The 16,712-nt window shown below is 54.9% G+C and overlaps 2 protein-coding genes across 6 annotated transcripts in view; one reads left to right on the forward strand and one right to left on the reverse strand.

Annotated features, from left to right (window-relative positions):
* Positions 1–1,094: 1,094 nt before the first annotated feature.
* On the forward strand, positions 1,095–2,735 carry RXFP4 (relaxin family peptide/INSL5 receptor 4). Its single transcript, XM_028503224.2, has one exon. The coding sequence runs from the start codon at positions 1,144–1,146 to the stop codon at positions 2,260–2,262; it is 1,119 nt and encodes a 372-aa protein (XP_028359025.1). The 5' UTR covers positions 1,095–1,143; the 3' UTR covers positions 2,263–2,735.
* Positions 2,736–5,620: 2,885 nt separating this feature from the next.
* Positions 5,621–16,712, reverse strand: part of ARHGEF2 (Rho/Rac guanine nucleotide exchange factor 2) — a 46,995-nt gene continuing 35,903 nt past the window's right edge. For 3 of the 5 annotated variants that reach the window (XM_036015613.1, XM_036015615.1, XM_036015614.1), the window contains 15 exons: positions 16,100–16,350; positions 15,766–15,891; positions 15,278–15,395; positions 14,833–15,081; positions 13,185–13,261; positions 12,362–12,531; positions 11,082–11,149; positions 9,828–10,028; positions 9,310–9,429; positions 9,140–9,207; positions 8,962–8,997; positions 8,697–8,747; positions 8,045–8,488; positions 7,527–7,743; positions 7,057–7,312 (listed from right to left, as the gene is read on the reverse strand). In XM_036015613.1, the coding sequence (XP_035871506.1) occupies positions 7,227–7,312; positions 7,527–7,743; positions 8,045–8,488; positions 8,697–8,747; positions 8,962–8,997; positions 9,140–9,207; positions 9,310–9,429; positions 9,828–10,028; positions 11,082–11,149; positions 12,362–12,531; positions 13,185–13,261; positions 14,833–15,081; positions 15,278–15,395; positions 15,766–15,891; positions 16,100–16,350 (2,282 nt within the window). In that variant the 3' untranslated portion in view covers positions 7,057–7,226. Of the gene's footprint in view, positions 6,746–7,056; positions 7,313–7,526; positions 7,744–8,044; positions 8,489–8,696; positions 8,748–8,961; positions 8,998–9,139; positions 9,208–9,309; positions 9,430–9,827; positions 10,029–11,081; positions 11,150–12,361; positions 12,532–13,184; positions 13,262–14,832; positions 15,082–15,277; positions 15,396–15,765; positions 15,892–16,099; positions 16,351–16,712 lie in introns of those variants that run through there. The other 2 variants (XM_028502575.2, XM_028502576.2) reach the window with 1 other exon arrangement.

A 16,712-nucleotide genomic window follows, 5' to 3' on the forward strand; every position in this document is an offset into this window, starting at 1 on the left:
AAAGCAAGGGGTAGAGACATGGGCACCAAAGGGGAGGACCCAGTGAAGCACCTTTTCCAGTTGAGACTGAGATCATGGGGAGACAGGATGAGGTGTGGTGAGAATGCATCTCAGGAACCATAGCTCTAAAACAAGATTTGGGGACTGGAGAAGACAGTGCAGGTGCTGCTGACCTGTGGCTCCACAGACTACAGCAGGGAAGGTGCAAAAGCAGAGGGTAGCAGGACTACTCAATACTCAGGAGCAGGAGCAGAAGCGAGGGCATGCCCAGGTCTGCTCAGGTCCTCCCAGGCCTTGTGCCCAGTAGGGAGGGAACAGGAAGCTGTGACTTCCTCTCCCCTTTCCCTCCCTGCTCTTAGCCTCAAGGTCACTTGCTGCTGCAATGAATTCCAACCTGTGTTGTAGTTGGCACTGTTCCCTGGGCTTGGTGATAACTGCTCAGTACCCTGCTCCCTTCTGCCCCAAACACCCCAAACTTTTCCCTTGAAACAATCATCCATTCAAACAGCAATGTACAAAGTGCTTATTTTTACACTATTATATAATTTCATCACACCAATCTTGTGAAGCAGAGACTTATCTGAAAATTTTAAGAAAGGAAACTGAGGCTCAGGGGAATGAAGTAACTGACCCAAAGCCACGCAGCAAGCGAGTGGCAGATCTAGAACTCCAGAACCTCTGCTCTCTCCCTCCCTCCCTCTCTCTGACACCCCTCTGACTGCCTGCCACAGGCCCCCTCCCAGGCCCCTTCCCCAGGCCTAAGGGAGCACTCTCTGCCGAGAAGGGGGCTGCAGTTTGGTTCCTGTCATCCTTGCAATGGGGCATCTCTGGTTCTCTCCCCAGGGTGGAGGCTTGGAGCTGCCCTTCATAATGTGGTAATTCCCTCTTTTCTCCTCCCTTTCTGCCACAACAGCCTTTCTACACACATGCGTGTGCGCACACACCAATCTCCCCGCCTCTCTCACCCTGCCCCACCCACCACCAATCCTGACCAACAGGCATGGGGTGTGTCATCCCATCTACACCCCGCCCTCAGAGGTCTGGGGCCTCCTGCCGAGAGCCCCCCTGCCCCACCCCGCTGTCCCCTGCCAGTCTGGCCCTGCTGGCTCTGCTGCCGGGCACTGGGACCTCTGATGCCCTGAGATGCCCACACCCAACACCTCTGCCCCGCTCCCCAGTTCCTGGGTCAACACCTCTTCTGCAGGCAGTATGCTGAGTGTGGATGATGCTGCAATGCCTGTCGAATTCCTAGCCCTGAGGGCTGGGGTTGCCCTGGCCTATGGGCTCGTAGGGGCCATTGGATTACTGGGAAATTTGGCTGTGCTGTGGGTGCTGGGCAACTGTGCTCAGCGAGCCCCTTGCCCACCGTCGGACACTTTCGTCTTCAACCTGGCTCTGGCAGACCTGGGGCTGGCACTTACTCTCCCCTTCTGGGCAGCTGAGTCGGCACTGGACCTCCACTGGCCCTTTGGAGGTGCCCTCTGCAAGACGGTCCTGACAGCCACCGTGTTCAACATCTACGCCGGCATCTTCCTCGTCACAGCGCTGAGTGTCGCCCGGTACTGGGTGGTGGCCATGGCAGCAGGACCAGGCACGCACCTCTCGCTCTTCTGGGCCCGCATGGCCACCCTGGCAGTGTGGGTGGCGGCTGCCCTGTTGACAGTGCCCACGGCGGTCTTTGGGGCTGAGGGGGAGGTGTGGGGCGTGCGTCTGTGCCTGCTGCGCTTCCCCAGCAGGTACTGGCTGGGGGCCTACCAGCTGCAGAGGGTGGTGCTGGCCTTCATGGTGCCCCTGGGCATCATCACCACCAGCTACCTGCTGTTGCTGGCCTTCCTGCGACGGCGGCGACGGCGACGGCAGGATAGCAGGGTCGTGGCCCGCTCTGTCCGCATCCTCGTGGCCTCCTTCTTCCTCTGCTGGTTCCCCAACCACGTGGTCACTCTCTGGGGTGTCCTGGTGAAGTTTGACCTGGTGCCCTGGAACAGCACTTTCTACACCATCCACACCTACGTCTTCCCTGTCACCACCTGCCTGGCACACAGCAACAGCTGCCTCAACCCGGTGCTGTACTGTCTCCTACGGCGGGAGCCCCGGCAGGCCCTGGCAGACACCTTCAGGGATCTTCGAGCACGACTGTGGCCCCAGAGCCCCGGCTGGGTGAAGCAGGTGGCCCTAAAGGAGGTAGGCAGAGTACAGAGCACCCCCCAAGAGAGTGGCCCTTCCACCATGCTCGCCACCTTGGACACAGGAACACCTGGGTGAAGGTGCAAGCTAAACACCCTTTTTCTGGGGCCAGCCGGGCACAGGATCCATGCATCCTAGGGAGAGGCTGGCCCGTCTGCCAGGCTGTGATGCCCTCATGGGACGTCTGAGCTGCGGTCTCACTCTGGGTGTGGCGGAATGGGGGAGGCCTGGGCCCAGGTCAGGGCTGTGTATGACAAAGCTTGTGTCTCCATTTGGAGGTGGGAAAGAAGAGGATCTTAAAATAAATCTCTGGATCACCCACAAATTGCCTTGACTTTTTCTCCCAATTCCACCTCCATTTCAGTGTGGACAAAAGCATTCTTTGCCCCATTTCTGCCTCCTTGTGAGGATCCCCAGGAAATGTTCCCTAAGGGTTCTCAACTCATGGATCTGAGGTCAATGCCTAGCTCCCTCTGCCTGTCCTCCCTGCCCCCACATCTCAGACAGGGTGTGCTCTTGTCCTCTGGTGCGAGGGCCCAACATGCCCTCGTCCCCTGGCCATCTCCACCTTCTTACTCTCTCACTGGAGCCCCGAGGCTGATTAACCTGCCGGGAGATGCCACATGTGGAATCTTGCTGGACCCCTGGCACCAGCCAAGCTTGGAATGTAAAACCCTGGTGGTGGCTGGGAATCCCTGTGTGTCTCCCTTAAATCAGGATTTAGAGGGAGAAGTGAGGACAAGTCAAGGATGTGGGTGAGGCACGGTGAGGTGAGAGGTGCAGAGGGAGGGTGGGGGAGAAGAGGAAGCTGAAGGTGGGGCTGGAGACTTGGAAAGCAAGGAAAGTGGTGCTGGTCTTCCCCACCCCACCAGCTTCTCTCAGCGTCAAGGCCCAGGGGTTCACATCCTAGCTCCAAGGGGACTCGGTGAGTTACCTTCTCTGCACCTGTTCTCGCATCTGTGGAACGGGCTGCTGCCCGAAGGAGTGCTAGCCATTGTCCTCACACTCCATGTGAAGTGGAGACAGAGCGGAAAAAGAAAAAAATGAGGGGGTAGCTGGGAGATGGGGCTGGGAGGCCATAGAGGTCTCATCTGAAAGTTTTAAAAAAGATTTTATTTTTAGACATAGGGAAAGGGAAGACGAGAGGGAGAGAAAAATGGACGTGTGAGAGCAGCACTGTTTGGGTACCTCTCACATGCACCCCCAACCAGGGACCTGGCCAGGAATGGAGCCAGCGACCTTTCGCTTTGTGGGAGGATGCTCAGTAAGTGAGCCGCCACAGGTCAGGGCTCCTCTGGAAGGAATTTGACACGTCCTGGAGTAAAAATCAAAGTTTTCCATAAGAACTGAGTGAGGAGCTGGCTCAAGCCCCTCTTGAAGGTGTGTTCTTTGGAGCAGGGGGTTCCCATTTGGTTTCCAGATTCCCGAGACCCAGCAACGACAAAGGTTGGCCACCACAGGGACTTTCTGGGGGGCAGCCCCTGGAAATGGAGGTGGTGGCAGAAAGAAGTTGGGGTGGAGCTCCCACTTTCACTGCCCCACCCCCAAGCTCTGGCATGTCCTACGACCTGTAACAGCTCTAGCCACTCGAGGTCCGACCGCAGCGGCTGAGGGCAGCGCGTGCGCGCGCAGCCGCTCTGGAGGGCAGCCACAGGCGCCCTGCACGGGCTCAGTCCAGTTGCCGAGGAAAGGTTGTAAATAGCCACCCAGTTCACCATGTATTGACTAATATAAAGATTTAATTAGCCTCTCGATGTTTAATTTCCGTTTTGGATAATGTTTAAACTGGTTATAACACTACAGGTCTGTTCCCAGCCAATTCAGGATGGGAAACCCTTACCCACCTGAGTACCCTCTTGCGGCCCCACCCGGAGCCCCTCCAATGGCCCTGCCTCTGCTGGGCTCCGGATATTGGCTCCTCCAGGGGCCTCTCTGCCTGATGAGACTCAGAGGTAAATATTGACAGAGTTGAAACAGGTCCAATCCAGAGATGAATGCACGTAGGCTCACCTTTAGAAGGGGTCAGGGTGGCAGGGGAGGGTGCAGCAATGGAGGAGGTAGCTGGGCAGCGCCTCTCTAATGGAAAGGCATTGTTGTGGCAAAGAGCTGGGCCCTGGCTCCGGGCAGCACGAAGCCAAGGAGCTTTGAAACTGCAGGATGGACCGAGTTAATACCATTTCCAATATAGGGTTTGGGAATGGGCAGTGACATCATGTTTCCAAAGATGAGGAGGGGGTTTGGTCAGGGGGCTGCAGGAGGGGTGGCACCACCAGGAAGAGAGCCGTGGGCTTCTCCACACAAGCTCTGGGCCTGACCACCATCCTGCACTGGGGCCCTGTGAGCATGTGGGAGGAGGCTGTGTTCCCTTCAGTGGTCTTTGGACGCTAACACCCTCCTCCCACCCAGCACTGGTCTTTTTCCATCCTCTCCACCTGTACAGCCGTGGGTCCCAGCTGACGGCAGAGGGCTGCTGGGCCATTGTGGGGTCCGTGTGTCTGAACCTGGAGCCCTGGTATTCCTAGGCAGAGTTGGGCGGGGTACATGCGTGTGTGTGCATGTGTGTGCGTGAAGGACTGACCTCTTCCTGGACCCTATCTGGGCCTGGCAACCCTCTTGCACCTAGATTTCCATGTCTGTAAGACGACAGCGATTCCTACTGCAGATTCCGTAATGGATGAGAAAGCACCTGGCAAGGGCCTGATGCTGGGTGAGAATCAGAGGGTCGGAGGGTGCTGGCTGCTCCCCAGTCCCACGGTCCACCGTGGGATTCCAATCCCTCTTTCCAGCCAAGGTCTCGAGCCCCATTCTCATCTCACCCCCTGAGCTCCCGTGGAGATCTGGGCACACAGGCCAGCATTTCTGCAACTCCAGACTCACCTCCCCCACAGCCCCAGGGTAGGGTATTAACCAGAAACAGGAAGTAAAATTAATCAAAATGAGAAATGAAATCAACCTAATCTGTCAAAGAGCCAAAAAGCAAGCAAACAGCTGCTCTGAGGGGAACCATCTTGAGAAGTTACCCCAGGGCTCCTCCTGGAGAACCAGGGTAGAGTGGGAGCTGAACCTCAAAACAAACGACTCTGGGAAGACGCTCAGGGGGACTGTGCTCAGGGGCACTGTGTCAGAAGGTAGAGAAGGAGGCGAGGCTGACACAGCCTCCGGCACAGCATGCAGACGACATGAAGACAAGTTTTCTAGTACTGGAATCCCCAGCAGCCACTGGGACCCAAGCACCCTTCATCTTTACCCTTGTGTTCGTGAATATCAACAATGGTAACAAAAGTCGGTAGCAGTCTCTTTCGTTAGGTCCCCTGTCTTCAGTGAGGCCACCTGCCCCTCCTGTGAGAGGAAAAGGCCCCTTTCAGAGGAACGCAGGGCGCCACCTGGCTCTCCCCTCACGGCACCCTCAGAACCAGCAGGCAGTCACAGACAGCGCTTCATAGGGTCCCAGGTCTTTAATTCTCCTTGCTTTATCTTTTGCTTGTTTCTTTACAACCAAACTGGCTGGGGCTGGTGGGCACTGGGGGTCCATTGAAAAAATCCCCCAAATTCAGGCTGAGGTTTCAGCAGTGTTGGTGAGGTGCAGGAGACGGTCAGGGCTTGTAGAGATTTCCCAACTCGCCCCAGAGCTGTTTCCAGACGGCTGGGGGAGAGGTCGGACTAGGTCCCCCGTTACTAGAGAGGAGGGGAGAAATCATTACTCCCCCATCCCCCAAGTTCTTCGGAGAAGTGCAGATAGAAGGCTGCAATTTCTAACTGCCTACAATCTTCTGTTAAAAATATAAAACACGTGCAGTTGGCTTTGGTACAAAAAAAGAAAACAACAACAAAAAGACATTCTGGCCCCTGTGGGTTTTTCCCTCACCCCCAACCGACCCTTCTGGCCACCTCAACCTCCATTCCGTCAACTCCAGGAAGCCGGGCTCTATCTCCCGGGGCTTCCACGGAGCAGGGGGAGAGAGAGAGAACAGCAGTACAAGGTTGAGGGAAGAGGGACATGGCCCTGCCCACAGCCCTTCTCAAAGGGGCAGTAGGGTCCTATGGTCACAGCCTGTCTTTAAAGACAGTGCTGCCGGGAGGGTGTCGGGGCGAGAACCCAGCAGCGGGCACGGTTCAGCCTGAGTAAACCCCAGTAGTGTTAAAGGGCAAGGCCCCCGATCCCTATGGCTTGGTTCCCATGTCCCTGGTCCTCTAATCTCCCGTCTCCCTCCATAACTAATAAACAATAAATAAATAAATTTTCCTAAAGTAGAGGGAAGAAGGCATGAAAAATTGGCATCTGTGGTGTAGTTTCTGGATGCCACCAGGGGCCACTGTGGCCTAATTCCCCCAGCTTCCTAAATGGCCCCTGGTATCCAAGGATCCCAAGAGCTGGCAGGGACAATCAGCAGTTCAAATGTTCCCTGGTCATTGGCAGGCTGGAGTCCCCAAGGTGTGCCTCCCTCAGCAACATTCTTCACGGGGCACAGGAAGAGGGAGGGGCCCCCTTAGCTCTCCGAAGCTACAGGCTCCCCATCGCGGCTCTCCGTCTCCTCTGGGATGTCCTGCATTCGGGTGAAATCTGAAGGGGACAGACAGGGCAAAGTCAGTGAGCGAGCAGGAGCCCCACGAACCCGCACCCTGAAGCCTCCCCGCCTGCAGGCTGTGGAGCTCCGAGGCCAGGAGCCCCTGGGTGAGGGAAAACCTTCCGTCCACCAAGTAAGTAATGTGCCCACACCTGTGCACTTTGTACACTTTGTAAGTATATGAAGATACAATTTGATTAATAAGATTCAAACTATTTTAAGATTAACTATATGAAGTTATAGTGGATTTTGGTTATTTTGTATTTCCTGAACCAACTATAAGAATTTGGAGGTCTCTGACATTTTCTTTTACTTTAAAAAATCTATTTCTACTTGAAAAGTTTGGGAATCACTGACTTATTGGACAAATGGTCCCTACATTCTTTGCTTCCTGGAGTTTCTCCACTCCTTCACCGTCAGACAAAACAGGAAGTCCTCGCGTCCACCCCAAGAGCTCCCGGAGGCCTTGGTGGCTGGTTAGGAGCTTCCCAAATGTTCCCATGCTCCAGGATGCAGGCTCCATTTGGAAAGCATAGCCCAAGGGCCTGAACCCAGGTTGCACCCTCCCTTTTTTAAATATATTTATTTATTTATTTTTAGAGAGGGGAAGGGAGGAAGAGAAGGAGACAAACCTCAACATGTGGTTGCCTCTTGCATGCCCCCAACTGGGGACCTGCCAGCAATCTGGGTATGTGCCCTGACTGGGAATCGAACCAGCAACCCTTTGGTTCATAGGCCGGCACTCAATCCACTGAGCCACACCCGCAAGGCTGCGCCCCCTTCTATTCCATGTCTCTGCCAGGATCTCACCTCGTGGACTATGGGGTGGAGACAGACGGCTGCTACCTTCCTCCTCACTGCCAGTGTCAGGGTCACTGCTATCTTGTAGCCGCTCCTCAGGGCTGCCCAGCTCCTGCCTCTCTCGATCCTCAAAAGGTCGATGGACAGAGCGCATAGTCACAGGCAAATCCAAGCGGTCGTGGCCTCGGCTGGGCTGTGGACGGTGGGCAGGAAGAGCAGCAGGCCAGGGAATGAGCAGTGGGAAGACGGCAGACCCTGCTCGGCTGCAGGCAGTGCGCCCTGCTGGGCCCCAAGGCTGAACGCTCCCAGTAGATCCATCACTGACTAACTTCTTTCTGCACCCACCGAAAAGTTCCAGCCCTCTAACTAGTATCCTAATATCCTTCAAGTCTGTTGCCCAGTTTCACTTGGGCTCAAATCCCCGGTTCCTTTCAGGTTTTCCCATAGACCCAGATGTCCACCCCAGGTCAGTCCACTGCTCCGAGCTTCCTTACCTGTGGTGGAGTAAAACTCAAGTACAGGGCATCGCCTGCAGGGAGGCTCCGACGCCGAGGATCCAGGGGCCTGCGGGCCCAGGGGGCCTCCAGGGGGAGGGGGTCGGCCTGGCCCAAGGCGGCCAGCTGCCTGCGAGCCTCTTCAGCCTCCCGCTCCAGCAGCGTCCGGGCCTGCTCGCTCTCCCGGAGCCGGGCTTCCAGGCTGCCAGCCTCAGCTGCCCGCTCTTCGCCGAGGCGCCGGCAGCGCCGCAGTTCCTCCTGCAGCAGCGTGTGTTGCCGCTGCAGTAACGCCAGTTCCGTGGCTTGCTTTTCAGGGGCCACAGGGGTAGCCCCGGCTCTGCCAAGCTCCCCATCCCGAGAGTTGGCTCGGGTCAGCTTCTCTCGTCGCTCGGGGCCCTCAGGGAATCGGGCTTCCATCAAAGTATCCTGCTGGGCCACGGCCGCCTGGGGTGGAAGGCGGACAGATGAGTATATGAGAGACCCCACCCCATTTCTTCTAGCCCTCACCCTCAGCCCCAGGGGCCAGGTCAGGATTCCTCAGGTGCTCCAACTCGGACAAGGTGCAGAAAGCCCAGCTGGAAGGACACTGCCCTACCCGGGCAACTCTGCTCTGGCTCCTCCCCTTCCCTATTCTAGCCCCTGCCCCACTGACCTGTAGGCCATGTAGAAGTCCATAAAGATTGACCAGTCGCTGTAATGCTTCCTGAGGATAGAGGATAGAGGAGAGGGTGGGAACAGGGCCCAAGCTGCGGGACGGGAGAACTGCCTGGAAGCTGAGTAAGTGTGGGTGTGGGGACAGTAAGACTCCAGACACTGCGAGGTGTGCACTCTCTCCCACGCCCCTCCAACCTGGGCTCCAATTGCTCAGACTGAGACTCCTCCCTTCAGTCTCCTACACCATCAAATTCCCATCTCACCTCCTGCGGAGACCTCAGCTGATTTCCATTTCGATCCTGCAGAAATGGGCAAGGGCAGGGAGTCAGCAGGCACACAAGTCTCTAGTACCTGTCCCTGACAGTTCTGTGTCAAGAATCCATAGGCCAGGTGTCCCTTTCCCATCCTCTAGCCAAGTCCCGACGCCTCCTGAGGACCCACCTTCTGGCTGGAGTCCGAGTCGGCTCTACAGAGTTCAATCGAGCCATTGAAGGTTCTGGCCTCGCCATCTGTCAGAAGGAGTAAAGAACGAGCTGAACTCACTCCCCCAGGACCCTGACCACTCGGTCCCCACTGCCACCCCTACCTTGGTCCCCTGCCCTGGCACTCACTGGCAGTGATTCCAGGACTCGTGTTCCCACCACTTTCTGCTTCCGTGGGCAGAGCTGGTTCTCGGGGTGTCAAGAGCAGCTCCACTCCAGGCCCCACCAGCAGGTCTTTCAGGCCCTCCACTGAAAGGCAAGAGCGAGAGGTGAGCGCAGAGGCAACACAGACCCCTGTGGGGAATGGGAGGGGATGACACTTGTGCAATATAGGGGGGCTATGCAGCTGTCTAGGGGAATGGCCCTGCAGAGGCGGGCTCTCACTCACATTGCCACACATGAAGCAGAGTTCATCAAAGGTGCCCAAGGGCAGCCCAAATGTGTGCAGCATGAGAGGAATCTAACAGAAGTAAGAACCACGTCTCTTCCCGACTTTCCCAGCACCTGGCACACAGCAGGCATTCCAGGGAGCTTAGGGACTGTGGGGTGGACATCCCCTCTGTCTGTGTGCAGCCAGGTCTAACCACGTGTGCACGTTCTGTGACAGTGAGTGGATGAGTGTGCGCTCTTCCCCACGGCCGCCTCACCCTCACGGATGGCATCCTGCAGCAGCCGCTCGCCACGAGGGGACTCGAGGGACTCGGAACGGAAAAGGCCCCTGGGCAGGGCGGGCATGGGCCTCCCGCTGCTGCCATTCTCTTCCACTTGGAAGTGGGTCATCTCTGTGAACAGTCCGACCTTCTCTTGCAGCAGCTCCACCAGCGCCCGGTCTTTCTGTTGCAGTTCCACTGTGAAGGAGGAGCAGGTGAACACACAGGTGAGCACACCGAAGAGCCAGCAGCAGAGCGGCAGCCCTCCCAGAGGCAGCCCTAGGGATTAGGGGCCAGGCCTGGGCAGAGTTGCACGACTGAATTTGGATTTTTTGGTAATTATGAAAAAGAAAAAGAAATGTTTTGGGGAACGGTAACATAGGCATTTTTGTTTTAAAAGCAAAAGTAAAAAAGATTTGCAGCCTGAACCGAAGGCCGTCCAATAGCCTTCATCCCCGCCTTCCTTTAGTTAGAGAATGTGTACAAGTTTCATCCAGGCACGTGGCGCCCAGTGAGGCCACATCTCCCAATCTGAATTGCAGCTAGAATTTGTCACATGACTACATTTGGGGCGATGGGTGCGGTGGGCCTTCCAGGTCTACCCTCAAAAGAAAGGGGCGCAAACTTTCCTTGTTTCTTTACTCCTCCTTGCCCCTTGCTAGCTGGGGTGCCAATCACACCCTAACTAATATGAGGCCCTACAGTGAAACAGTAAGTTACTGTCTCAATCCTGGTCTCCCTAGTTCCCCTTCCCAGAGGCAGCCACAGTGACATCTTATCTTTGAAGAGATATTACAAACACACACAATACATTTGACATATATCTGTCCCCATCATTTTTACACCAAAGGTAGCATATACTTCACGTTGTTTTAAACTTTGCTCTTTTCTTTTTTAAAAAAGATTTTATTTATTTATTTTTAGAGAGGGGAAAGGAGGGAGCAAGAGAGGGAGAGAAACATCAGTGTGCAGTTGCCTCTTGAACTCCCCCCACTGGGGACCTGGCCTGCAACCCAGGCACATGCCCTGACTGGGAATCGAACCGGTGACCCTTTGCTTCGCAGGCCGGCACTGAATCCACTGAGCCACACTAGCCAGGGCTAAACCTTGTTCTTTTTTCTTAATGATATATTTTAGGTATTGATCTACATCAGGCCTCATAGAGCCATCTCATTTATTAAAATAGTTGCATATAATCCCATTGTGTGAATATATCATACATTATTTAACAAATTCTGTGGGTGGACTTACTTTTAATTCGCCGCAGGTAAGCCTCATCCTCCGTCTCAATCAGGGGGAAGTCCTCCCTGGATGGGCAGCTGGAAGCGTAACAGAGCGGGTGGGAGTGGCGGAAGGAAGTGATTACAGACCATACATGTGCTGCGCTCTCCCGTAAGACCCATCGGCCACATGCCCTGGTTTCCTTCGCTCTCAAACCTCCCCTTTCTCAGCACTGATCGTCTGCACTTGCTGCCGTGTACGGACCTCTCCTAAGGTCACCTGGAGGCGGCCGGTGCAGAGGGGCAACTCCAGCCTCTGACACCTGGCAAACTGGGCTGACCTCCTGGCGCCACGGTTTACCAGGTGATCAACTTTCTACTTCCTCCTCTGGAAAATGGGGATACTATCTCACAGGTTTTTCATTAGGATTAAATGTAATAATGTAACAGTGCTTTTGACAATGGTGGAAGCTCAGTAAACTACAGTGAATAATTTTCATTATAATTTTAACAATTACAAATATTAATACTATTAACAAAGAAGCCACTGTGGATCTAATATCAATGCGACAGGTATTTTGCACTGTTTTGCTAAAATAGGCAATTTCATAGTTTTGTATGCATTTCTGAAAACGGTGCAAAAGTCTAAATTGCAGAAATTAACAGAATAGGTTTACATATTATGAAGTGGACAAGAATCCATTTTTCTGAAAGCTAAAAAAGAATTATAAACATCCTAACTGAGTATAATCTTTAAGAATCCATTTTCAACACTTTACATATATGCATTTTGCCCGACTGGCTTTGTTACAACAGACACACAGCTGAGCAAATGTGACGGGTGTCCGACCAAGGCCAGAGCTGTTGCTTTAGCTCACTGCACACTTTCCTTCTCGCCTCCACCACACGGAGTTTGTGTATGAGACTTGCTCCTCTTATCCCCAGCATCAATGCTTTCCTTTCTTTTTCATTCATTTTTAGAAAATAAAGGTAAAATGCAACACAACCCAAACAACTGCCCACTGCCTACAGACCAAGATGTTAAGGCAGCTGAAACTGGACTGCCGGACTGACAGCTGGTCCACCACACCACAGCTCAAGATATTCCTTTGCTTGTCAGCTCATGTTGCGTTTGAAAGGCGGTCAGGGTTGTCATATATGAGAACATAAAGGATGACCTTTCCTGCCTGGGGCCATCCTGTCTCCCACCCAGCCTCTGCCTCCACCTCTGAACCCTAGGTCCTAACCCCAGAGAGTGCCGTGGCCGGGGGCCCGAAGCCGCAGGCACCCTGAGGCCACACACACACTCACAGGCGCACACTCTGCTGAATGACCCGGATCCAGGTGTTCCGGTCGTCTCTCGATGCCGTGTGGACCTCATACATCTCAGGGGGCGCTGCACTGATCAGAAACATCCCTTTCTCCTGGTTGGCAATGTCCCGAACGATGAGATTCTGCAGCGAAACCACGGAGGGCTTGTCCTGTCGGTCAGGGGAAAAGAAGGATTAAGTTTGGGAATCCTGATCCTTGGATAATGGATGATTTTCAGTCCTTCTGGAATAACCAAAGGTAAGAGAAGTCCACCCACAGTACAAGAGAAGAGCCCCAACTTTGGTGCCAGCCAGAGAGGACCTAGAAGCATGTGTGACCCTTGGCAATTTAATTAACTTTTTAAAAACAGATTTTATTTATTTACTTTTAGAGAGGGGGGAAGGGAAAGAGAGAGGGAGAGAAACATCAGTGTGTGGTTGCCTCTGGTGCGCCCCCTACTGGGGACCTGACCTGCCACCCAGGCATGTGCCCTGACTGGGAATTGAACTGGCAACCCTTTGGTTTGCAGGCCTGCTCTCAATTCACTGAGCTACACCAGCCAAGGCCATTTAATTAACTTTAAGCTTTACTTTCCTCATTTACAAAAAGAGGATATTAACTGGCCTTTCTCACAAGTGTGAAAGTGCCTGCACCCAGTACCAATCCCTGTAAGTTTTCCTATTTCTTCTTATTTTATTACAATAATGGGTACAACCACAGCCATTGGACTCCAGAGGATTCCAGGGTTTTTTGGACTCAGGTAGGAAACCAAAAAGGGCCTGAAACACTGGTCTGTGCTGACAGAGGAGGTGGAAGGCCTCACCAGGGCAGGAAAGATGTACTTCTGGTCCTTCTCTTGGAGAAACACCAACACATCTGTCATCAGCAGCATCAGCACATCTGGCAGGGGACAGAGGTGGGGAGAGCAGTCAGCATGAGAGGGCACCTTGAGCAGCGGTTCCCTCTTGCTCAAGGACCAGGCCAGGCGACCCCGTCTGGTCAGAGCTCTTGACCCCCTTCCTGGCCTCTCTTCCCTTTGGTTGCTCCCTTCACCTGTGCAGACCTCGCACCTCCCCACTCTTACAGCTCTGAAATGCGAGGGGAAGAAAGGATGTATGTGCCAGGTAAAACAGCTTCTTGGGCTAGAAGACACCAAGAGATTAACTAATGCCTGCAAAGACAGCGCTCTTTACCCAACTGAGGCAGGCTTCTTAACCCAGGGCCCAGACGCCCCTCCCATGTCTACTGCTTGGCTGTACAGGCTCTGCAAACCCTCTGAAGCTGAGAATAAAAAGGATTCCCAGAGCAGGAGGGGCCACCCTTTGTCACCCCTGTTGCTAACCTAGCTAACCTAAGACTGTGGGGTTATCAGACCCCAATCCCCATGCCCAGCAGGCCCCCACTTCTCATTTGGTGCTAGGGAGGCAGGGGAGGTTGGGCCCCTTGCCCCCTCTCCCACAGCTGAACAAGGCCGTCTCCTTCCACCCCGGCAGCCCCTTTCGCCCTCCTCCTCTGCCCCGACTTCCAGGCTCTCACACCCTATGAGGCCCTGCACTTCCAGACTGCAGAGGAAACAAAGGTTAAGTCCATACAACTCAGATGTCGTGGTCAAGAAAACACACACTCACGCTATTCCCTTGGAGATCATACTGAACTGCGGGCACACAGAAAGGGAGGGTTTCTGCTAAATGCTTCCGAAATAAAGATCCCCAGTCTTGCTCGTTTTGACCTCCCCCCAAGGCTTATTATATTCTTAGCTGCTGTGTGGGACGAATGGGAAGGGGAGGAAGGGAGGAAGGAAAGAGGCCAGTGAGGAAGACTGCAATCCCCAGGCGCGTGGGGATTCCAACATGGGACAGAGGGCTTGGCCAGGCTCCGGCCTCGGGGCGCACAACTTACTTGTGCCGCCCACGCCTCACCCCAAGCCAGGCCTGCTACTGTCTCCCCTGGTTTAGGTGGGAAAGACCTGGTCAGTGCTGCACGGGAAGGGAGTCTGGGGAAGTGCGCCCATGCTCCCAATGCACCCCCTGGCTCTTCTGTCTTCCCCAGTCTCTCCGTCCTTTGCTGGCCTCCCCCCCCCCGGCCCCCCCCCCCCCACCGTGGGCCTTCCCAGCTGTGTTTCCAAGGCTCCTGCCCATCCCCCACCCCCGTGGCTGGGACTCCAGTGGGTAGAGCCAACTGCCCCAAGCCCGTCCTATGGTCCTGGAGCTTCTCTGTGTTCCTCATCAAAATTGGTAGCTCTCTGGGCATGAAGGGCCCAAAGAAATGAATAAATACTGACGAGGAAGCCCCTGTGTGGTGCATAGAGTTAAATCCAGAATGCAGACTTTCGCTGAAACAAAGACCATGTTTTTTCCTCTCACTAGTCTCACCCTGGGTATAAGGCTACACAGAGATCTAAGGACTGAATGTCTCTCCCTCTCAATCTCTGACTGCAAACTCTTGCTCGGCCTGCCAAGGTGACCACTAACCTTTGAAGCGGCCAGTCGCTGTCTTCCAGAGCAGGCAACCATCATGGATGAGCTTGCGCCGCAGAAGCTCCTCTCGGCCAAAGGGGCCCTTGCCAGGCACCGGTGTCTGGGCCCGGGGGTCCATGCGGGTGTAGATCTCCTGCAGGCGGGCCCCCTTCTCCAGCTCATGCACATCCTGGTCCACATTGGACAGCAGCTCCTTCACCAGCCCCAGAGCGGTCGTCAGGTCCCGGCGCTCCTCCTCAAGCCCTGGCACCGAGGTCGGCATGAGGGATGGCTCAGCCGGCCAGCTGGACCTCAGCCCCCATTCCCGTCTAGTTTCGATCCCACTGTCAGAGGTTGCCTAGGGTTCCACATCTGTCACTACCCCTTCTCTTGTCATCCCGAGCCTTTTCATAACCCAGACAGCCCTCAGCCCTGTCCTCTCCCGGGCCCTCCCTCTCACCGTGGGAATGCTGCAGGATCCGGCTGATGAGCACTGGGTACTTGGTGATGCGCTGGGTCACGAGCAGGATGCACTCCTGCACCCCATGCCGCTTCAGCACAGCCAAACGGGTCACTTTCTACAAGGGCAGAGGCAGGGCTCAGGGCCAGAGTGGGCCCAGAGGGAAGGGCAACATGGAGAATGCTGGATTTGGAGCCTACACTCTGGTGCTGGCCCTGATTTGGCCATTGACCTCATGCCGGCTTAGGTGAGCGCATCTGGAAAATGAGGGTACGATGCCACAGGTTTGTTGTGAGGACAATCAGACCAAGTACTGAAAAGCTTTTGCTCTACTGCCATGAGGGGCTCCACCAGCACATGGTCCACAGAAGCTGGTGAACACCTCATGTGCGGGTGGGTGCAGCACACATGTGCATCCCATGAATATGACAGGTTGGGTTTGGGCCACTAAAGGAGGCCGAGTGTGTGTCCTGGGGAGGTTTGCTTACCCGGATGAACTGCTGGAAGCGTTTGTCTCGGGCATACAGCTCCTTATAGAGCTTTAAGGCCTTGGTGTGGCGGCTACAGAATTCTGAGTAGGTCTTCCGCATCTGCTCTGCACTGGCACCTGAGAACTAGGAGTTGGGGGAGCAAGGCTGGGTCAGCATATCCCCCAAAGCCACACCTTATCCCCTGATACCCTCTGGCCTCTGGCCAAACAGGCTGGCTTCCTGCCGCTCCAAACCTCCCTGGCCCCACCCCCTGGAGCTCGAAGGTAGGAAATGCCCACTCTAGTCAACCTTTCTCCCGTGCATGTAGCCCATGGGTCCTCCCTTTTCTCACCTGGCTGATGAGTAGGTCACCCAAGCGAGGAATGACGAAGTTCCGTGTGCTGCCAGGGCACAGGGCCTGACGCCGGCGGTCTAACAGCTGGCTGAGGAAGCGGGTGTGGATGTCGCTGAGCTCATCCACACAGGGGAACAGGCCCTGGACCACTCCTGGCTCCAGCTGCAGCTCTTCCAGCATCCCCGTGCGGAAGAGGCGGGTCATGATTTTCAGCGTCCGCACGTGGTGCAGCTCCGTCTGGATTAATTCTGTGTGGACAATGGGACATCTGACCTCTGTCCTGCTTGGCCACAATTGGTGGGACCTAGGCTGGGGGCCTTGGAGCTCTATTAGAGGTTTTCAAGGTTCCTTCCAGGTTAACATTCTGCATTATTATGACCTTAGATCATTTACTACTTTTTTTCTTTTTCAATTTTGAGAGTACGTTTATTAAAGCTCGGGACAGTAAAACAAGCAAGGCCATAGCTTAGAAGCAACAGGAGAGCCTAGAAGGGGCTGCTTTTGCTCACTAGGACGTCAGAGAAAGGGGCCTTGGAGACAGGATCGGGGGTAGGCCCGGGATGAGCTGTCGCTGCCATTGCTCCCCTGGTTGCAAGTGTCGTGGGGACCC

Source organism: Phyllostomus discolor, chromosome 14 (assembly GCF_004126475.2).
Source record: "Phyllostomus discolor isolate MPI-MPIP mPhyDis1 chromosome 14, mPhyDis1.pri.v3, whole genome shotgun sequence".
NCBI classification, from domain to species: Eukaryota; Metazoa; Chordata; class Mammalia; order Chiroptera; family Phyllostomidae; genus Phyllostomus; species Phyllostomus discolor.

Coding starts and splice junctions, on each gene's coding strand:
- RXFP4 (XM_028503224.2), top strand. CDS start 1,144: ATGCCCACACCCAACACCTCTGCCCCGCTCCCCAGTTCCTGGGTCAAC.